At 44.2% G+C, this 22,110-nt stretch overlaps 2 protein-coding genes across 6 annotated transcripts in view; one reads left to right on the top strand and one right to left on the bottom strand.

The window, feature by feature from the left end:
* DDX42 (DEAD-box helicase 42) overlaps positions 1 to 11,579 on the bottom strand; it is a 15,839-nt gene extending 4,260 nt beyond the window's left edge. Inside the window, exons 1-15 of one of the 3 annotated variants that reach the window (XM_058857705.1) lie at positions 11,441 to 11,579; positions 9,409 to 9,645; positions 8,652 to 8,802; positions 8,010 to 8,071; positions 6,952 to 6,988; positions 5,364 to 5,513; positions 5,033 to 5,137; positions 4,364 to 4,483; positions 3,791 to 3,967; positions 3,167 to 3,295; positions 2,848 to 2,947; positions 2,598 to 2,645; positions 2,028 to 2,125; positions 880 to 1,156; positions 177 to 403 (exon numbers count right to left, since the gene is read on the bottom strand). In XM_058857705.1, coding sequence (XP_058713688.1) covers positions 177 to 403; positions 880 to 1,156; positions 2,028 to 2,125; positions 2,598 to 2,645; positions 2,848 to 2,947; positions 3,167 to 3,295; positions 3,791 to 3,967; positions 4,364 to 4,483; positions 5,033 to 5,137; positions 5,364 to 5,513; positions 6,952 to 6,988; positions 8,010 to 8,071; positions 8,652 to 8,802; positions 9,409 to 9,629 — 1,902 coding nt within the window. In that variant the 5' untranslated portion in view covers positions 9,630 to 9,645; positions 11,441 to 11,579. Of the gene's footprint in view, positions 1 to 176; positions 404 to 879; positions 1,157 to 2,027; positions 2,126 to 2,597; positions 2,646 to 2,847; positions 2,948 to 3,166; positions 3,296 to 3,790; positions 3,968 to 4,363; positions 4,484 to 5,032; positions 5,138 to 5,363; positions 5,514 to 6,951; positions 6,989 to 8,009; positions 8,072 to 8,651; positions 8,803 to 9,408; positions 9,646 to 10,963; positions 11,412 to 11,440 lie in introns of those variants that run through there. The other 2 variants (XM_058857704.1, XM_058857706.1) reach the window with 2 other exon arrangements.
* Positions 11,498 to 22,110, top strand: CCDC47 (coiled-coil domain containing 47). 3 transcript variants are annotated; one of them, XM_058857759.1, is made up of 13 exons: positions 11,498 to 11,655; positions 13,917 to 14,182; positions 14,300 to 14,407; positions 15,251 to 15,425; positions 15,608 to 15,729; positions 16,278 to 16,343; positions 17,089 to 17,190; positions 18,008 to 18,118; positions 18,424 to 18,509; positions 19,230 to 19,288; positions 19,800 to 19,909; positions 20,075 to 20,242; positions 20,521 to 22,110. In XM_058857759.1, exons 1-13 carry the CDS (start codon positions 11,562 to 11,564, stop codon positions 20,599 to 20,601), a joined length of 1,548 nt encoding a protein of 515 aa, XP_058713742.1. In that variant the 5' UTR covers positions 11,498 to 11,561; the 3' UTR covers positions 20,602 to 22,110. The 3 variants fall into 3 exon arrangements, with proteins under 3 accessions (XP_058713742.1, XP_058713744.1, XP_058713743.1); XM_058857761.1 differs by lacking the exon at positions 11,498 to 11,655 and adding an exon at positions 11,892 to 12,185; XM_058857760.1 differs by lacking the exon at positions 11,498 to 11,655 and adding an exon at positions 13,034 to 13,209.

Below are 22,110 nucleotides of genomic sequence, written 5' to 3'. Positions count from 1 at the left end.
AAAATCTTCATGGATTCTTTCAAAGGCCATTAAAAACACTAGGACACCTACTTTAAACCAGGACAGATCCCCAAAAGGTCACTGCTAACACATGATGGAGCCAGCAATGTGGGCTGGCTGATTTTGTGCTGAATCTGGAGTGAAACTTCCTTGTCTCAAGTTTTGCTGGTTCATACCTGCATTGCCAAATCCAGCAGCTCTTTGGAAACATGCTGGTTGGCACCCTCCAGGTTTCTGACAAGGTCCCCAGCGAAGTTGCTGTCCTTGGGGGTCAGCAGGGTGTAGGCCACTCCCTTCTCCCCCGCACGGCCGGTGCGGCCGATCCGATGCGTGTGGGTGTCTATGTCCCGAGCCACGTCGTAGTTGATGACAGTCTTGATGGAAGGGATATCCAACCCTCGAGCTGGAAGAAAGAGCAACGTGGTGGGAAGTGTCATTATCCCAATTCACTCAAAGCAATTCCTCTGGTAGCAGGGTATCACGCTGCTCTGAGCAAAAGGAATGTCAGCTGATGAATGAACAGCAACCACTTCCTTAAGACACAGCTTTCTGTATATTCTGTATATACTTTCTGTACATTAAAAAATGTCAGGCTGTAATTTAGGCATCATTAAGAGACTAAAAATAACCCCCTTTGCCAATGCCATATACTGCACAGGCACATAGTGTGACTCTTGGGGATGTCTGTGCAGGGTCAGGAGTCAGGGTCCATGATCCCTGTGGGTCCCTTCCAGCTCAGGATATTCCATGGTTCTGAAAAGCACCTGGAACAGTGTCCTGCAGGTGCAGATGTCAACCTGCTTGCCTTGCACTGAAACATGTTTGCCTTTCTGCTGATACCCACAGCTTGCCTGAGCTGCTTTCCAGAAGGTCACGTACCTGCCACATCAGTAGCTACCAGGATGGGGATCCCCTTTTTCTTAAATTCTGAAATGACTTTATTCCTCTCACTCTGGTCCATGTCTCCATGAAGCAGCCCCAGGTTATGATCCTCCTGCTTGAGGTTATTGGCCAGTTCCTCTGCGTTGGCTTTCTTGGTGACAAAGAGGAGGACGCTGCCGGAGGATGTGAACTCCACAAGGCGCCGCGTCAGCCAGTTCCACTTGCTGGGCCCAGAGGGGAAAATCTCCACAATCTGAGTGACATCTTCATTTGCCTAAGGGGAGAAATGTCCTCAAAGTCAGGCAGCTGGGAAGAATACACTGACTTCCCAAACATTCTGCTTCACAAGTAATACAGTGCAGGGCAGCTTACAGCATTACCTGCAAGCTTCTCTGAATGATTTAATTTTTACACATTTTAATAGTTTTTCAAGGATGATGCTCCCACCACACAGTAATAGTTCAGATCAATGAATAGAGGCCCTGTGATTGAGCTGGGAAAACTGGTGCTTTTCTTAAGGAAAATCAAGGAAAAATTTTTCCAGAAAGAAGGGGTTTCAGGCAGTCATTTTTTTGTTATTAAGGATGTAAACACAAAAAAATACAGAGAACTGGTTAAAAGAAGAATGTTCTGAAGGCATCTCGCGAAATTTCTCAACAGTTTCAATATATTATTAGCAAAGTTTCTTCCCAGCAACTTTACATCTGCCCACTTCATCAGCTTCCTACCAGATCCCCAGCCTACTGATAGCTCAGCTGTCACTGTCAAGCAAGTCCAGTGTCAACATTCCCATGTAAACCACAGGACAGAGATTTTAAGTTTCAAATTCTTCACTGCAGAAATTGCAATGGCTTTGTTTATGTTTTTGAGACAAAACTAAAACATACAACCATTGATTCAGCCTAATAACAAAAATCAACTACTGCTTTAATGTTCTACTGCTCAATGAAACCTCCCAGTCCAGGAATATTTGTTTGTGGAAAGGTCAGTAAGATAAAAATAGAAACCCACAAAACTTTCTATTTTTGCTAAGCACAAATTATTTAAAACAAACTATAAATGATGATTTTTGTAGTTTAACTTAAATTTCAGAGAACAGAAACAGAACAATTCCTGTCTCTGTCTCACAAGTATAATGGAATTACCTCTCCAATGTCTCCTTGCACAACCCGAATTGGGTCGATCAGAATATCCCGGGCCAATTTCTCAATCTTCTTACGGAACGTGGCACTGAACAAGAGAGCTGGAAGAGAAACAGGCTTCAAACTCCTTGAAGTAGAAACTTCCTTTCAGAACTGTGAAAACACTGCACAGATGTTGTGAAGGAGGCCCTGGATTTCTGAGTATCAGTGAACTGAAGCTGAGGTTTTATGGGTTCTAATGGAAATTACCAACCACTGTTAGAACACCACAAAGTGGAAACACATTTCCTGGCATCTGAAATATTGATAATACAGGGAACTGCTGTGACCTTTCTCTCATGGCAGCTTGGAACACTGAATTTCAAGGCACATGAACATGAATTCAGCTAATCATCTTTGCTCTGAGTGCAGTCAGTGGAGGGATTACGGAGAGATGAGCTGAATGCCCACATGTCACAACTGCTCCCTCCCAACAGCCCACACTGAGAATAACACCAGTGGACTTTGGCACAAGTCGTGGCTGTGTCCAGAACTGGAAATCCAAGCTCTGCTCCAGACTCACTGTTTACTCACTCTGTCTGTCAGGACGTACGTGGCTTGCAATTGATCTGACCTGATATTCTGCAAAGGAAAATAAATGCTCTAATCAACCCTGTAATCATTATTTAGAAAAATTCAGCCAAAATGCAGTTTCATTGCTTTATTTAACATATAACCATAGAAAGAATGAGTGCTTCTCACTCACTATTTAATTTTACAGACCCCCTAAACTGCGACTGGGCACCGCTGCTTTCCAAAATAGTGACTTGGTTTCAATACGTACCAAACCCCATATCAAACATTCTGTCAGCTTCATCAAACACAAGGTAAGTGACTCTCTGCAGGTTTGTAGCTTTCTTTTTCACATGATCAATCAAACGACCCTAGTAAGAAAAAACTCCAAGTTTTTAAAGCACCTTCAAAAACATGTTAATATATACAACCACCTAGTTGCTTTTAATCCCGACTTACCAGAGACTCACAACAGAAAACATCTCAATGCTTCAGTCTATTGTCCATATTCACATCATAGAACGCATTCTTACAATTTTTTTCAAGCTGAGCAGTGCAAAGCCCTGGTTTTGGTGCACACAGGTACTTACAGGTGTGCAGACCACGATCTCTGCCCCCTCCTGCAGGGCCTTGGCTTGCTCCCACATGCTCCCTCCTCCGTACACGGCCACGGAGCGCAGGTTATAGGCCTTGCCAAAGCGCTTGCACTCAGAGTGGATCTGAGGGTGTGACACAAACACAGCACAGCCTGCATCAGACAGCTCTGAGACAAAACACCTACACTGGAAATGCAGCACGGCTCCTCCAACACTCTTCAGCTACCAACTTCATGAAATCATTCTGAACTCCTCAGGGGTGAATACTTTGACACGTGTGGATAATTTCCAGTAACTTGAGAAACCTGTTTATGTATCCAACAATAATTTAACCTGGAGGCTCCATCCTTCTGCACATAGAATTTGTCATACTGCATCCACAGCATTCTTATATCTAAAAATAATATAGGAGCAGCATGCAAAAATTTGAAATTTTAGGTTTGTCATGATCCTTCAAGAAAACAATGGTAGGAAAGAGCTGTGAGCTGGAGCCAAGCTACTCATGCACAAAGTAGTTTTTTCAAATACTTTCCTGAGGTTCTCTGATAATTTTGCCAAGAATTTTGCCTTCTCCTCCACGCAGACTGTCTGGCACACACAGGGATGCTACACACCTACCTGCTGGCAGAGCTCCCTGGTCGGGCAGACGATCACTGCAATGGGACCATCCCCTGGCTCCAGCTCCTTCTGATCCATGATGTGGATCAGCATCGGCCAGATGAAGGCAGCTGTTTTCCCACTTCCAGTCTTGGCTATCCCAATCATGTCTCTGCCACTCAGTGCCACTGGAACACCCTAAAAACGAGGAGATTCTAAGCCCACGTTATGCCCACTGTGGCACATCCTTGTGCTAGACAGTACAGGAAAACTCAGGTAACAAGGAAAGCCCACAACAAAAAACCCTTGAACTTCTCATACATTTCTCCAGGCAAGAGACATCACTTATTTTTCATTCACCCAAAAAAAAGCCAATGAAAAAGGAATATGGATACATTTACATATATATTTACATATTTATTTTTCATTTAACAAGAAAAAAAAAGTGGGTAAACTTCTATTTAAAAAGCATAAAAGCTATTTTTGTAGAAAAAACCACTCTGTAGGCAACTAGAATTGAATTTTCCACATCCTCCTGTGGATGAGGGAGCTTTGTATGAGTTCTTTTCAAGACTAAGAAGTAACAATACTCACCTGACATTGTATTGGAGTGGGTTGGGTATATTCAGATTTCCTAATCTGGTGCATTAGTTGCTCATCAAACCCAAAATGAGCAAAACTACTGCCAGGCCTTGGAGGAGCAGCCCCGGAGACCTTGGAAAGAGAAAAAGATCTTTGCTCATGAACAGGGAGAGAAAAACAAAGAGCAATCTGTAAAAAGAGAAAAGGTCTCTCTGCCTCTGAAAAATAACTTTACTTTTTAACTGGACGTTCAATTTAATTGGGTGCAAATTCCAGATGTGTTGTGTAAATAAGACTTTTGAGTATAAAAACTTAATTATCTGTCAATCAACATGAGCTACTAAAAATTGTTTTTACCTCCTTGTGTCTAACTGGTGTACCACCCCAAATAATTCCCTTCACAGGAGATCACCCCACTAACATGTCACGAATGGCAAAGAACTAATTTCTGCATCTATTTCCAGTTTTGACTCCTAGCTCTGGAGGTCTTTAGCCCAAGCAGCATTCTGCACTGCCCACTTTCACAAATCCATAGCAGAATTCCAAGAAGTCAACGTCACTGCAGGTGTTTGAGAGGCTTGGATTCAAAAGCTGGAGTGAAAATCTTCATTCCAACTAAGACAGTCCACAAATGAAAGGGAGTTAAAAGCTGCTGGGAGGGCAGTTTTGTGCCCAGCTTACCCGGAGATTCAGCTTGTGCCGTAACTCCACCACTTGCTGAGGGGTCAGGCTGGTGATCTCCTCATGCTCGTCATAGAAGTTTTTCTCAAACGGTGGGTATTCAATCTGCGATGTAATTAATTAATTACTCAGTTAGTAATTATGAGTATGAACTCAAGATTCCTTTTTTTCTCAAGTTCTTAATTGTCTGCCAGAACACTTGCTTAAATGAAGTAATTTCAAGAGCTTTAATATGACTTGCCTAAGAAAGCACTGAAATATGACAGGAGCCTCCTCACAGGGGCACTCCTGCTTTCTGGAATGCCTCAAACAGAACAGAATTCCCTCCTACCTCTGAATGGTCAATAGGTGGAAGAGGATCAATGATTTTTTTGGACGGTGCAATCGGATTCCCATCACTATCATACTCCAGGTTATCCTCTTCCTCCTCTTGCACCACACCAGCAGTGGGGTTTTCAGCCATGTAGCGAAAATACGCTTCCTGCAGCAAAACAGATCAGCAAACTCACATACAATAGGAAGCAAAAGCACTACTGTTTGTTGATGTGACATGTGTGCTAAGTGGCTGCTTGCTTTCACACCCACCATTGAGGAAAAAGGTAACTGCATTCACTAGAATTGATTCTTCTAATAAACACCAGCAGATACATCCTGAAGGACAGGAAGTACAAATGAAAGAAACAACTCCAGTGCCAGCTACACCACAAAATGCTCCTGAAAATCAAACTTCTATTGTGTCTGCTTAACAGCTCCTTCTACAAAGTCTTGTTATATTTAACAACAGAAGGATCTATTCTTATTTCCACATGAACAAAGCACAAAACACTGTAGGTTTCTAACCAGAAAATGCATTGTTACTAAACCTATGATGTTGATTTTTTTAAACATGTTATGCCAAAGATAGTTCCTTTACTTCCCCTAACTAGACTTCAGGAAATGAAAATATATCTATTTCCATTGAGAGAGTCAACAACAAATGTGAAATAAAGTATTTCAGAAGAGTCCTTCAAGACAAGCCCAAGTTAAGACGTTGTCATCCTGTCATGTGCCACCTCACAGCTCACCAAGATGTTTGTGTCTCTCAATTCTCACTGGCATGCCAGTGTGAGACTTGCTCATAGAGAAAACACCAGTCTCACTTGACTTGAAACAAATATTTAAGAACAGATTTGTAAAGCAAGGCTCAGTTACAAATACACATATATACTCATCTGGCTTTTCCATCTTCCTGGCCAATTATCCCTCAGTCACAGAGCTATGCACACAATACACTTGAACAGCAGCTGCCCCCAAGCATAAAGCCACCTCTGCTCAAACTTTGGCACAGCTACACTCACCACACTGGAAGGAGAGGCCTCAAGGCCAGACAACCCTGCCAAGCTCTGCATTAATGCAAGTAACACAAGAGTTAGTAACTACAACTCAGTAGGAAGGTACATTTTGAAATTAAGTCTTTTCTCTTTATTATTTCTGCTACAGTGATGCTTATAAACCTCAATGAGAACTGGAGCTTCTCTGAAAATAGGGATCAAAAAAGCTTGATTCGTGCCCTGAACAGACCCCACAATCCACTGCAAAGGAGCCTCCACACTCCAACAGCCTCTCCCTGGTGTCCCTGGAGCTGACTGTGCTAATCACAATGTGTAAGATCCTCAAACACTGAACAACCTATACAGGAAGCTAAAGTTCAAACTGACTAAAAAAAATCTTCTTCAATGAATGCAATTGTCTAATATTCTTCTTAAAACACCTAGAAGGGTAGAGACAGCAGGGTAACCACTACAGCTTCCTGCTGAATTGTCCGGATACTGCACACAATACTGGAATTTTGTTTGTCCCTAGCAGTTATATTTGGAGAGGGAAAGTTAAAAAATACAAAACAACAAAAGAGAAGATAGAAAGACTGCATAGGAACTCACTTGGTCATCTTCCTCTTCAATGTCATCTCGAATACCCCTGGAAAAACAAGCGGAGAAAAAACTTCCCTGCAAGTGTTCCACAGACTCAGCTCCAGAGTTTCATTTGGTTAGTGCTGAGCTCCAGACTTTGTGGAAGACACAACACTATCAACTCGGCAACATTTATATTCCCAACCCACCGAGTTTTCATATCTGGTGCCAACCACTACAGTGACCCTGTAAAGACTTCTCTTTACTTCTAGAACTGAGACTGAAAGATTAGGATTCCATCGTCCCAGCAGAAGCCACATCAAAGATCATCCTGGTCTAAGCTCTCCATGCTACTGAAGTCCCATAACTGAAGAGGAATATGAGCCAGGAAGTGCAAATCCAGTTCAGAACTTCCCCAGGTGGTGATTTGGATCCGGTGTTCTGTGTCAGGACCATGTACAATCCGATCAACCCCATGCAATGTAACTTCTACCAATAAATCTGACATTTCTATCAAGAATCAACAGCATAATTATTTTCCTTGATCAAAGCAAATAGATAGGTTGCATGAATTTAAACTGTTTTAAACTCCACATTTACTATTACAAATTGTCATGTGCTACCTAATCTATCAGCTTTTAATGTCTAAAACCCTAGTCCAGGTTTAGAAGAGTCTCCAATACTCCAGATACAGCAGCACTGAGTTATTCTGCTCACATAAATGCAATTCTAAGCTAAACCATTCTAGTCTCTCCAAGGGTGTGGGAAGCAGAAAAACTATCCAGGCTGATCTGGAAAGTGGCAGGAGTGCAATGTGCTGCCCCCATTTCTGTGGCCTAGAAAGGCTCCTCACATAGGATAACTCTCAGTGTTGCAGTTTGCCACAGGATACTGCCATGGATTCTTCCCCATGATCCCATTTTTACAGCACAAATCATTACCCACAGGATCTCATGCACAGGTTAATGATGTTTATTAGGTATATATTATACTGTCCGATGAACAGCCATCATCAACAAAATGCACTGGAATTCTCTGAGCACCATACAAGACACAGGAAGGGATGGGAATGATAAAAGAGAACTTACTTAACGTTCTTTTTTTCTTTGTCTTTATCTTCAAGTCTCTTCATGTCTCGAGCAGCTTGATCCTAGCAGGTCATAAAATTGTCACATGTTAAAAGGACCAAGATGGTAAAACATGGAAGGGAAAAATGTTCCTGAATAATTAGATTATTATGTCACAGAGACAACACTTCTTGTCTTGTTCTGCATCTGATTATGCTAAATAAATTCTCCTACTAGTATCTTTGAATTTATATACTACTCTAAGTTTGTGACAATGTTATTGAAAAAATAAATTTCCCATATTCCTCCTGAATCCAACTAATAACAGAACTGTAGCTAAGAAACAGCTCATAATAAATACAAACAATTTCCATTTAGGTAGTGAAAAACTCACAAAACCTTAGTTTGATATTCAGAGACAAGCAGAGCTCTATGTTGTATTGTTCTGACATCCTCAAAGCAGTTAAATAGTTAAGTTATTGTAAGTCATATCCACTCTCTGTCTATCTAATCCACTTTTGAGGTCTAACTAACATCATCCTACATAAACCCCAAAGTGGCATTTTGACTGCAGCTGCCAAAGCCCTGAGTGACATTTGCTGGCCCTGACTGCACACAGGTACAGCCACAGCAATGAATAAACATTCCCTGAGCAGCTCTTGCCTCCACTTCAGCCATGAATGCCTCCAGAGGATCATCATCGCTGTCAGAGTCTGCAGACTTGGAATGGAACTGCTGCCGAGTGGGGGAATTCTCTGCGGGAATGTAGGGCAATTCCACATTGCTGGAATCTTCCTCCTCATCCTCAAAGTACCTGAAAAAAAAAACCCAGCCCAGTCAGCACATTTACAGCACTGTGCTGTCTTTGATGGTTTCTGGTTGAGCCAAGGTACCCACACGGACAACAGAACTCAATATGGACACAACAAAAGATACTGAGATTTATTTATTTACAATTATTCATGTTTAAAGTTCAAAGTGATGGCAGGGCAAATAGGTATATAACTGAATCTCGCTTCATCTTTCTTGTAGGCTCCCTTCAGGTACTGGAAGGCCACAATTAGGTCAGCCCCAGACTACCTCAGGCTGAACAATCCCAACTTTCTCAGCCTTATTTATACATTTATGCAGCCAAGAGAAGGATTAGTAAAGAACTGTGGAGATCAACATTTTCCTGTGCAAAAGGCACCCAAATTTATCCTGCTTGGCTCCAACTCTGAGAACACCACAGAGTGAATGAAGTATGTTCTCGGGAGGGGAAAGCTGGAGGAGGAAAGCTTCTGCAGGCTACTATAGTATCTCACAGTCTTCTAAATATATTATTATGCATTTATTTATATAAATGTCACAGATACTTCCCCGATCTCAGAAAAACATTCAAATCTAGAGCTGCATAAACACAAGAAGGAACTGTACTTACGCATTCTCCTCATCAAAATTGGCTCGCTTTGACCCAATTTTGTAGAAGGAAGGCAACTGAGGAGGCCCTGATTTTGCAAATGCTGCCGAGGACCCGGCAGTGCCAAAAGCACTGTGGGACTGCTGAGACAGCTTGGGCTCCTCTTTCTTGCCAGGTGTTATGGCAAATCCACCAAACCCAAAGCCTCTCTTTGTACCAGGTCCACCTTTATTCCAATTCATGATGTCCCCAATATACCTGTTAAAATGAGAGAAGACAAATTAATGCACTTTCTGCTTCAGGCAGTTATAGATAATTGTCATGATTTTTCTTGTTAGTTGATCACTTCAGTCATGACACAGGGACTTGTGGAACTCTGAGTGACAAGAGTTTAAACTGTTTCCCAGAAAGGATAGGGCTCTGCTCTTTTGTCAGTATGAACATATCCACAATTCCAAAGCAGAATAACAAGCAAGTGGTTGTCTTCCAGAACAGGTCATGTCCTCCAAGGATTACTTAAACACATTTAAGATGTCACCTGTCCTGTTTGCAGGACAAACAAACCCAGAAGACCAGAACTCTGAACATCAGGAGGAACAAGAGATGAAAAGGCAGCTCAGTTCACATTTTGCATGTCCACATTGTCCCATCTGTGTTTCATGGCTCATCAATACCTCACTCCTGCAGCCCAGCAAGCTCCAGAGAAACAGGAGCAGCACAAGGCTCCGTGTGAGCCCGGGCACATCTCTGCCAAAATCCAACTCCCTCTGCCTTTCAAGACAGCATCTTCAGCCATAGGATCTCTCTATATTATACATATTTATATGCTCTCAAATCTCTGTTTTGCAAACAGTATTTTAAACACTACACATAACAGTGTCTGCCCAGAACTTGATTTTCTAAGATGAAGACTGAACTGATATATTAAAATTTACAGTTTCCATTCTTGAGTCATTTAATTATCTGCATGGTCAAGCAAATCATACCTGTAAGGCAGAAAAGAGAGCAAGACACCCACTGCTTTCCAATGCATTATAATTAGCTCTCCAAAGGCTACAAGTCTTGTTAAACAAATCCTCACACTGAGAATCTTCAATGAGATCAGAACTCAATGGCAAAAAAACCAACTTCAAAACAACCTGAAGGTAAATAGTGCAACCAGTCCCTGTGCTGAACATTTACCAGCCTGGGCCTTGCTCAATCTCGAGTCGAGACCAAAGCTCAGCAGTGGATTTCGGGGGAAGCTGTTGTTCAGCTCTCCATGGCAGCAGCTGACCATGGAGTCCAGTTTTCCCTCCTGTCTTGACACACCCTGTAGCTTTTACACTTGAGGATCCGTGGCACTGGGAGATCCAAACGTGCAATAGAGGGGTGAGTAGGTGGAACTGCATTTCTGCCGTGACAACACAGTGGCAATCTTTGAAAACTGCTAAGTTAAAATCTCATTGTAAGAATTCCTCCTCAATGTACTTAACCACCTTTTTCCCCCTTCCCCTACCTCCAAAAATAAGGAGCACCACTTTTGTATGGTCCTACAGCAGCAAAAGTACAAAACACGGTCACTTCGCCCACTCACCAGCAGCGAGTGAAGAGGGAGAGGTTCCTACGGGACGTAGAGACCGTAGGAAAACTCCCGAGGCTTCGCTGCCCTGGGGCCGCCGCTCGGCGGGAGGGAACTGGCGGGGCTCGGCCCCTGCGTGCGGCGCCCGAGATCCGCGGGCACGGCCGCGATGCGCCTCAGCCGCTGCCGATCCACGAGGGAAGGGCGGAGGGACCCCCGCCCGCCGGGATCGCCCTCCCCAGGGCACGGCAGGGGCAGAACCGCGGGCAGGCGCTGTCCCGGAACACCGGGCCCTGCGCGGGGCCCTTCCCGCCCACGGAACCGCGGTGCGGGGCGGGCCCTTTGTGCGGGGCAGGCCCGGGCTTCCCGCGCCCGCTCCAGGCCGCGGCTACGGCGGGTCCCGCCCGCGAGAGGTGCCGTAGGCCGGCGGGGGAGGATCCGCCGCCTTGCCCAGCCCGACCCCGTCCGGTTCCCTCAGCCCCCCTCACTCACCCTCAGCCCCTCAGCCGCCGCCGCCACTTCCCCGGTTACCGGGGCGGGGGTGGAGCCGCGACGCACGGACGTGCCCTCGCACCGTGCGTGCGTGACGCGCGCGGCCGCGCGTGCCCCGCACATGCGCACCGCCCGGGCTGAAGCAGCGGGAGTGAGGGCGGCCAGAGCGGGCAAAGGCGGGAGCGGGAAACCTGGGAGCGAAAAACCGAGAGACGGTAACGGCACTGGCGGCCCCGGGACCGCGCTGGTTCCCGGGTGGTTTCTGGGTGGTTCCCGCACCGCAGGGCTGGGGTCGCTCGCCCCTGCCTACGCGTGTGTACCCGCACACCCCCGCACATGCGGCGGGCCCGCAGTGCGCAGGCGCCCCGGTGCGGCGGGCGCGGAGCGGAGCGCGGGGCAGGGCCCGTGACTCAGGTAACGCAGCCCCGCCGGACGGGACAGCCCGCGACAGCTCCCCGGGGCGGCCGGGCGGGGCTCGCTCCCTCCGGGGAGCGCGGTACCGGCAGGGTCCCCTGAGGGGAAGCCTGGCGCGGAGGGCACCGGGCGTGCGCGGCCTGCGCCGCTCCCCGCGGAGCGGGAGGAGCTGGCGGCGGGGCCGGGGGTCCGGGCACCGCCCCGGGGATGTGAGAGGGGCCGCGCTCAGGGGCGGCAGATCGCTGATTTTATTTTGTTAACCTTGGCTCGCGTTCCGGGAAGCAGCTGGGAGCGCCCCTGGAGCGGCGGGATAACGAACGCGGGGGTCACGGTGAGGCCCGACCTGCTGCGTTCGGGCATTTCTCCAAAATCTGCCACCGAGCCCGGGTCTAGGCTCCAGATCCCCCGAGCAAGCCCCGAGCTGGGCAATGTTCAGCACAGGGAGCAGCAGCAGTATTTGTCGGAAGTGTTTTTTCTTGCCGATGGGGTCTGGGCAGCCGGTGTGGGGATCGGAGAATGAATCGGTTCCTTTTGCAAGGGAAGGTCGGTGGCGTGTGGGCCTGCCGAGGATACTCTGCTTCCTGGAGTTTGTACTTGAAACCCATTCTGTCAGATTGCTGACCTGAGGGCGTGCTCCAGCTCTCATCCACCTCTGGCTCCACTGTATGCTCCGAATTGGCTGCAGAAGTTTATTTTACATGAAGCTCTTTGGAGCTGTCGGGTCTTCTGAAAGTGGATGTGCTCAAATAGTCTTGGAATATTTACTGTGAAATGTTAGAGTTTGGTCGAGCAGGTGGCTCTGTTGTCCTGTCGTTTTTAACAGACTGCAAATTCCGTCCTATCGAATTAGTATTTTGGGTTTTATTTCCTGCTTAAATTCACATAAAATTGTGAGGTTCCCACACAACATTCCAAATTCCTGGCCTTGGCGTTGCTGAACTTTCCATCCTATTAAGGTTCTGTGACCGTGTTCTGTGCGGGTTTTTGCTGGAGTGCGGAGTGTTTGACAAAGGTATTTATTTTAGTCATCCTTGTCATTCATAGCAGTGGGTTCCCTGTGTGAGGCACTCAGAGGAATGCTGGTCAAATTTAGAAACAAATCATTTCTATTCTAAGTTTACGAGAGAACACTCTGATTAACATTCAGGTTCCCACTTGGATCTGCTTGCGGGAGGAGGTAAAATGATCCTGACAGCAGAGCCTGATGCAGCTGATCCTCTGTGCCTGGTCGTGAAGTGCATCTGAGGGGTTGTTGCTGCCTTTTTTGGACCTTGGAGAAGGTGCCCCAACCTGAAGGGGAGGTTGGGACTCTTTTGAACTCAAGCAGAAAAGACTGGAAGCTGAGGGCAAAACAAGTGAGCTGCCAAACTCTGCAGGGTCCTGGCTGATGTAGGGAGAGCTCTGGGCTCGTGAGCTCCAGTTTATGTCTTTGTTCTGGGGAGCAGTGCAATAGCTGTCCTCTTCCTTTTGTTTTTTTGCACAACTTCCAGTAAATGGTCTTTGTGCAGAAATCATGATGGAGACTGTGTGACTTAGTTCTGAATGTGCAGCCTAGAAAATCATGGACGAGCACTTTTGGGCTAGCAGAGACTATCAGAGCAGTGATATTTAAACGTATCAAGTGCATTTTAGGATTTACTGCTGCTGTTACACATTCAAAGTTCCGACTGTGCCCAATTGCTAGCTAGTAACAACTGTAGATGCAGATTGTGAGGCTTGGAAGTGAGCAGGCAGCTCTGGCTGGGAGGTACTGTTGGAGAGTCAGTTTTGTAGCAGAACATCTCTGCTTTCCATCTCAGCTCCTTTGAACAGTGTGGCCAGATGTGAATTTGCTGCTGCCGCAAGCAGTGGAGTCCAGAACCTCTCCTTCAGAGTTATTTTCTTCTTGTTTCAGTAGTCAATTTCTTTATAGAGAAGATAGCAAGATCAGGCAGGGGTTTATTTCTCTGGTCTGACTCTAGTGTGTTCAAATTCTGCATTTTGTATTGGGGGTTACTGGAGGTGTGATGTAACAGAATTGATGAAGACTTTTTGCAGTGATTGATTTATTTTTTTTCCCCAGTGAAAATGAAGAATATATATATTTTTATCGCTGTCCTGTTCATCCCATGGAGCTTTTCTTTGGCAAAGTATGATGAATTTGAGGATGGAGATGACATTATGGAATATGATGATAATGACTTTGCTGAATTTGAAGATGTGAGTGAAGATACAGTCACAGAGTCTCCTCAGAGGATCATCACTACAGAAGATGATGAAGAAGAAGCTACTGTAGAGCTTGAAGGTCAGGATGAAAATCAGGAAGACTTTGATGACGCAGACACACAGGTAAGGCCTTGCCTCCTTCCTCAATGTGTTTCCTAACAGTGTCTCTGCACCTTTCTCTTTTTGGATTTTACTTGCTGGGCTTTGGATTTTCATGCTGTTTGTGATTTTGTCCTTTAGGAAAGTGACACCGAGAGTGAACCATACGATGATGAGGAGTTTGAGGGATATGAAGAGAAACCAGATGCATCTCATAGCAAAAATAAAGACCCCATAACAATAGTTAATGTAGGTATAAATGTTGATCCAGTATCTATTTGGAGTTTCATCACTTATTTTCTTAAGACAGTATGCCAGAGATATCACTGGGGTACTAAACAATGAACACAATGTGCTTTTAGCTTGTCTATGGCTTAAGTGTCAAATTAGAACTTGTTAACTCTGTTGGGTTTTGAAGCCAATCTCTGCCCATCCTGCATCACCTTTTTGCCTCCCAAAGCAGTCTTTCACAGAATGATCAGGCGCTCAAAGTCTGCATTTTTATTACCCCTGAGATCTTTTTAGGTATTATAGCTGACCTTGGCTGTGAAAATTAAGGTTTGGGTACTTTTATGACTCAAGGGTGATACAGTGATAGCAGAATGTCTAATTAGTCTCTGAGCTGGCGAGGTCAGGAAGACTTCCCTGCTGCCCCATGGAATCTGTGGCTCTTGCTGGCATCCTGAGAATGTTCCTGGCATTGGTTGTTGCTTTGGATTTGCAGAGAAGTTACACAACGATCAGATAATGCTGTGATGGGCAGGGTATCGAGCTCAAATGCTCAGTGAATTGAGGTGCTGGGCTGTTTACTCTGAGGGATCTGTGCTATCCCAGGCTCACTTGGAAGAGAGTACTTTTTTTGTATTAAGCAGGTATTTTGGGACTGCTGTTATCAGTTGTTTTCTGTGATTGATTACTGTGCCCCAGTAAGCCAAGTGCATTATGTAGGCTTAGTTCTCTTCTGTTGCCTTTGTGAAGCTTATTGCTGTGTTGGGGATGGAACTTCTCCACTGCTCCATGTTTCCCAAACTTTTGTGTGTATAAAATCTGCCTGTTTGGTATGTAAATCACAGTTTCTGTTCCCTTACACAGGTCCCTGCTCACCTTCAGAACAGCTGGGAGAGTTATTACATGGAGATCCTGATGGTAACAGGTCTCCTGGCTTACATCATGAACTACATCATTGGGAAGAACAAAAACAACCGCCTGGCTCATGCTTGGTTCAACACTCACAGGGAGCTGCTAGAAAGTAACTTTGCTCTTGTTGGTGAGTTTCATAATGACAAGGATCCAGTTTTACTATTTGAATAAAGCTGGGTTTAGACTGGCATTTAGGCTGTAGAGAATCCTTCTCTGTACTGTGGTATCATGAGCTGTAAGCCTTCTGTTGAACTATGGTGTCTCAATTTGTGAGTTTAGGTTGCAGTTCTCTTTCACTGTTTTCCTCAGGGGATGATGGCACTAATAAAGAAGCTACAAGCACTGGGAAACTAAATCAAGAAAATGAACACATATATAATTTGTGGTGCTCTGGAAGGGTGTGCTGTGAAGGAATGCTCATCCAGTTAAAGGTAAGAATGAGAGAGTTTGTGGTGCTATTTACGTGTCACCTGTTGTCAGATTCTAGAGGCTTTTCCATTCCTGTGTGAGCAACATGGAATCCCAGCCTGGCATTTGTGCTCACATTCAGACACAGAGTTCTGAGTACAGACACATGAGGGAAAACTGGTCATCTGAAGGTCTGTATTCTGCCCCTTAAAGGTGGCACCAAAGAGCAGGTGCTTGCAGGAAAAGTATAGAAACCAGAGGTGTAGTGTGAACTGACATAACTATAGGCTGAAGAGCCTATTTACCACTTAGAGAGATAAATGGCCCAGCAGGAATTCCAAGGAAGTTCAGCAAAGACAGATACAAAGCCCTGTACCTGGGATGGAACAGTCCCACAGTTCATCTTCTGACCTGAGGGAGCAAAGCCCTGAGAAACTCCTCCAATGCAGAAAGTGGGCCTGCTTTTGAGCTGTGTTGGTCATACAGGGAAAACTCAGGTTAGGTATTAGGAAGGAGTCTTTTGCTGTTGTCTATTCAGCTGTGTTCTGTGTTTGCCACCTTGTGTTTTTAGTTTCTCAAGAGACAGGACCTGCTGAATGTCCTGGCGCGCATGATGAGGCCGGCGTCAGACCAAGTGGTGCGTACTCAGCCCTTCAGCTTAGCTCTTATAAACTGTTGCATTCCTTTGGTTCTGCTCTGCTGCTTTTGATTGTTCCAGGTGATTTCTGTAGTATTCCATATCTTCCAGTTCAGTAACTGTTGAAACAACCTCAAAGAATTGTTTGCATTTCTTTCCTGCCTGTGAAATGCAAACTGCTGGTGACTGGAAATTGCTTTATCTGTGGATTTTATCATTCAAGTGATTTTGTGAGCAGTCCATCATGATTCAAGACATCATCTTGATAAAAAGTGGTTTTACAATCTGAAATACTTAGTGATTGTTCATCTGTCTGTTCAGTCTGCTTCAGCAGGAGTGCTTAAACCCATATGTTGGTCTGGATATTATATTCTTAATGTTACTTTTTGCCTTCCCACCTGCTCTTAGAGAGCATAAGTGCCAGGAGAAGCTACATTTGGAAGAACAGTGACTGTGTACACTGTGAATACTCTTCCCATGCATCTGTAATTCTATTTACTTAGAATATTTAATTGCAAATTATTTTTACAACTCTGCTGTTTTAGTCACTGTCATTACAGCACAATAGTGAATAGTGTGCTCAGTCCAATTAAAAAGCTTCCTTATTTTATGACACACTCAAAAGCTTTAAATCAACCACCTCATTCTTAGCTGTGTCTGTCCTCGCTTAGTCCTTCTTCTTAGGAATCAAAGTATCAGACAAACATTGAAATCTGACCAGGGCTAATAATACTCTGTTTCACAGCAAATAAAAGTGACAATGAATGATGAAGATATGGACACGTATGTGTTTGCTGTTGGAACCAGAAAAGCACTGGTGAGACTTCAGAAAGAGATGCAGGACCTGGTATGTACATGCACTTTGATAGCATATAAGAATCTAATCTGCATACTCATTGTTTTATTGGGAACAGCTGAAAACCTGTGATTGAACTGTTGGAATTTGTGAGTAAAAGACATTTCCATCTACAGGTAAAAGTCTAATGGAATCAAATATCAGAGTGCTCCCCCCTGTCAGGGCTGCAGGGGAAGAAGCACTGGAAGCAGCTTACACCTTTCTTTTGGGGTATAGTTAGTTTAAGAGAGGCTGTAGAATTTTGTCAGCATACATGAATGTCATTTCACCTCATTTGATTTGCACAAAAGACATCTTCAAGGATTGAAATGTAAACTTAATTAGTGATATGTGATGTGGAAAATGTGGGTATAATCATCTGTTTTTACATGAACTGAAATTAAAACTTTCCATATGTTCAAGCCGTGAAAAGAATTGCAGAGCTTGCAAAGAATCCAGTGATAACAAGCAATGCTTTGCAAATCTTTTCTTTCAAGTAACAGCATGAAGTGTGGTTGGTAGGATGCCAGTTTTTGTTCTGTTATCAAACAATGTAAGCAAAATGCCTTAATCCACTTTGAACATTCCAGTTTGTATGTATTAGAATAGTTTTATCTTCTTCCTTAAAGTGCTGACTTCTGAAGAATACTAGCTTAAAGACTGGTGATGCTGTGTGCTTTACTCTGTTTGAAATGTCCCCAGCCAGGATGAGTGAATGAGTGTATTTTCAGGTACTTTTAGAAGTCCCAGTGTTCCAGAACAGTTCAGTCTGATAAGATACTTACAGGCTTATATTTATTTTTCTTTTGCATTGTTCTCTTTGAAACAGAGTGAGTTCTGCAGTGATAAACCTAAGTCTGGTGCAAAATATGGGCTTCCAGATTCACTGGCTATCTTGTCAGAGATGGGAGAGGTCACGGAGGGAATGATGGACGCTAAGGTAAACTTGAATGAATTAATACAAATGCTCCTTGGTAATCCTGGCATTTACAACTTGTACGTTCTAAAAAAGTTAAAAGGTAAAGGGGAAAGTTCATGTCTTTTATCAGTGTCATTGTGGCAAGCTGGCACAGCAATTTACTGAGTGATGTATAGAACTGTAGCATAGTTTTGGTTGGAAGAGACCTTAAAAATCATCCAGTTCCAGCCCTGTGCCATGGGCAGGGAACCTGGCAAACCCCTATGGAGTGGGTAGGCTGCTGCTGGATTGGTGTTGGGAGAAACTAATCCCTGTTTCTCTTTCAGATGATCCATTTCCTCACACACTACGCTGACAAGATTGACTCTGTCCAATTCTCGGACCAGTTCTCCGGTCCAAAACTTATGCAAGAGTAGGTATAAAGGCCGAGCTCTCTTCAGGCTGGTTCTCAGCTGTGCCACAGCAATGCACAGCAATACACATCTCTGCTGCTTCCCTGAGCCTCCTAGTCCAGAGGTGCTTTCAGGGGCTGCTTCAGAATTGCCAAGTGGCAGGTGATGTGTCTTATCTGAATTACCACGTAGGTTTTGGCAAGGGTGTATTATCCTCACAGGTGTATAAGTAAATGAAGGAACATATTTTGACTTAATTATAAGACAGCATATGTGTATACCTTGTACTAAAATTGTGGAGGATCTGTGAAATGTAGGCCTGAGATTTTTCCATTAGAATACTGTGGGTTTTTGGGCAGTGAATACTTAAACTCTTGAGAAAATATTTTGTTCTAAAATATCGAGATATCTTTAATGGTATAAACAACAAGGGGGTGTGCGAAGCTGAATGTAATTCAAAATACACAGGCCTTCTTAGTCCTCACACGCCCTCCTGAGTCAGGGGAGCTGGTGATGTATATTTTCACACTCATGCCTTTTCTCTGCAGGCTTTTGGATAAAAAAACTTCAGGAATCTGATTCGTTTGAAACCTAACTTGGGGTTATAGCCAGGCTTTTAATGTTGATTTTATTCAAGTACTTCCCAAGTGCCTTTTGGTTCTTGATGAGATTTTTCTGACCAATGTTAGTTACTTTGTATTTTTCTTCACTCCTTCCAAACACTTGTTTCTTTCCTCCAGGGAGGGCCAGCTTACAAAACTGCCCGAAACTAAAAAGACACTTCTGTTTACATTTAATGGTAAGGGAACTGTTGTCTGTGTGTGTGTCTGGGGGAGCGTTGTAAGTCACGGGCTCACAGTATGTCACCTGTGGAAGATAATGTGTGATGAGTGACTCGAGTGCATGTAGCAGGATCACTGATAGATGAACAGAAAGCAGCAATACACTGGGGACTGAGCAGCACACTGTCATAACAGGACACTCAGTCTTGCTGTTTTTGAACTCAGCTCACACTCCTCTCTCTTGGGGTGGCTTGTATTTAAACCACAAGCCTTGCAGTTTGAACTTGCACAGGCTCACTTGGTTTACCCAGGTTTGAAATAAAAGTGGCCTGTTGGGAGAATTCTAGAAAAGAATAGATCTTCAAATCTCTTCAAAATTCAAGCCCATAGCTCCAAATGAAGCTTCCTAAAGAGCAGGATTAGAGCATCGTTATTTTATGAACAGTGTGAGCCATATGGGAAGAGCATCACAGCAAGCAGACAAGTACTGCCAGTCTATGTGAATGAACAAGGAACTCTTTATTTCAGTGCCTGGTTCAGGCAACACTTCCCCAAAGGACATGGAGTCTTTGCTGCCTCTGATGAGCATGGTTATCTACTCCATTGACAAAGCAAAGAAGTTCCGGCTGAACAGAGAAGTAAGTGCTTTTCTGTCTTCTGAACATCGAATGAAATTGGAACCATTGCCACTGGGTCCTTATGGATCCACTGGATCCTTATGTTTCTTGTATGACTGGTAGAGATCCTGCATCCTGCTTGTGGGAAAATCAGTACAAACTGCGTTTGCTTTTCTCTGTGCAAAGGGAAAGCAAAAAGCTGACAAGAACAGGGCTCGTGTGGAAGAGAACTTCCTCAAGCTGACTCATGTGCAGAGACAGGAGGCTGCCCAGTCCCGCCGGGAGGAGAAGAAACGGGCGGAGAAGGAGCGAATCATGAATGAAGAGGATCCTGAGAAACAGCGTCGGCTGGAGGTGAGGGGGATGTTCACACTGGTACAGGCTGCTGGCAGATCCCTGCCAGGAGAGCTCCAGGGCTGCCTGTAGGTAGAGTAGCAATGGCAACATTGATTTCTATTTGCTGGAGGGCAGACAACTGTCAGGGTACTTGCTGCTCCTTTCTGAAACACATGAAGGCTCCTGGTGAGATGTGAATCCAGTGCTGGGTGGCTTTGTTGTTTGTCTCTGAAATGATCTGCTTGTTCCTTGAAGAGATCTCCTGTGTTTATTCAGACCCCTGTCCTTGCCTACAGGAAGCTGCTCTGCGGCGTGAGCAGAAGAAGCTTGAGAAGAAGCAGATGAAGATGAAGCAAATCAAAGTGAAAGCCATGTGACTGTGTTGTGAGAAGTGTCTTGGTGCCACCTGTGGAATTGTAATTCACAGGGTACAAAGACCTATGTAACTCCATAATCCTCTGATTCCTTGAATACTAGTAACCATTAAGAGAAAAGTTCTTGCATTGGTGTTAAATACTTATTGAAGTATTACAGCAAAATGTGTGGAGAGCTTTGTCTCGGCAGTTCTGTTCCAGGTGGTACAAAGTTTTGCTATTTGTCTGTTAAAAAAAAAATGCAATATTCTTGAATGCTTTTTGTCATTTGTTCTTTAAAAACAGAAGATTGTAAATCTGTCCATGTGTGCTGGTAACATATTCATGCTTTGGTTTTAAACTTTGGTTTTAGTTATAGTGAGGGAAAGGGGAAAAACTTAGGGGGAGGAAAACTGCACAATAAACATTTACTGTGCATTTATTTGCATCAAGGCACAACACTTGGAGCCTTCCATACACAGTATGGATTCTTCAGGGACTTAAGCCCAGTAGAATAGATGTTCTAATAGAAGCAGAAGATTTTTTTATCTTCATTTTTTTTTACAAAGGTCCTGAAGCAGTATTAGGTCACCCTTGGGCATGATTGGCTTATGTGTAAAACAAAGAGATGGTGAGAACCAAGGGAATGGAATACATGGACAGTTTCCTACTTGTGTGTTTGGGTGCTGCAAACTTAAAACAATTTGGAATCTGTGATGTCAGCACAGTGTTCCTTCAGGAGTGAGTGCATGGTGAGTTAGCAATTCAACCAGCTTTCCTCCAATATTTTTAACTGTTCAAGTTTGCCTCAACCCCTTCTCTCCTGATCTCAGCAGCTGCTGCCCTGTTCAGCCAGGAACCAGATCTAGTGGAGTACCTGCAGTTCCCAATCTCCCCAAGGCAGTGGAAATGTTTTGGAGGATATTTGTCCTCTTCAGCCGGTCAGTGATCCCTTCAGGGTTTTGAATCTAAATGGGAAGAATGAAGTGAATGCCCTGTGCAAGCACTTCGCTGGGAGAGCTCTGCATTTTATAAATGCTTCCTGTCCAGAAGGCATTTTATTGTTGCTTGTAACAGACTTTTAACAGTTTTGTGGGGAAACAATGTCCTGCATTTTCTTGTTCAATACTTTGTGGAAACTTGGTTCTGAGGCAATAAGAATTAGCTGCTGTTGAAACAGCAATTGCTTAAACTCCTTGTTCCAGCATGGGATACTTCACCCTGATTGAAATGCAAATGTCTGTAACCTGATACATGCAAATACATTAATTTTATAATGGTTGGTAAAATTATTTAAAACCAAAATTAATGTAGATTATGTGAAATTTTAGCACTATTTAGCTTTAAGGATTAATATGTTATTGTTTCACAGAGTTCTTTGAAAGGAAATACTAATTTGTGCTCTTTTGAGTAAGTGGACAGCTTTCCTGAAGTCCCATCCAGTTGTGGGCCATGGCAGCTAATTTTGTAATACAAACATTCAAATGAACAATCTAATGAAGAGTAAAATATAATTGAAAGACTCCTGCTTTA

Source organism: Poecile atricapillus, chromosome 27, assembly GCF_030490865.1.
Source record: "Poecile atricapillus isolate bPoeAtr1 chromosome 27, bPoeAtr1.hap1, whole genome shotgun sequence".
Taxonomy (NCBI): Eukaryota; Metazoa; Chordata; class Aves; order Passeriformes; family Paridae; genus Poecile; species Poecile atricapillus.
Note: the sequence above shows the minus strand (reverse complement) of the source record. Positions and strands in the feature narration are given on the sequence as shown.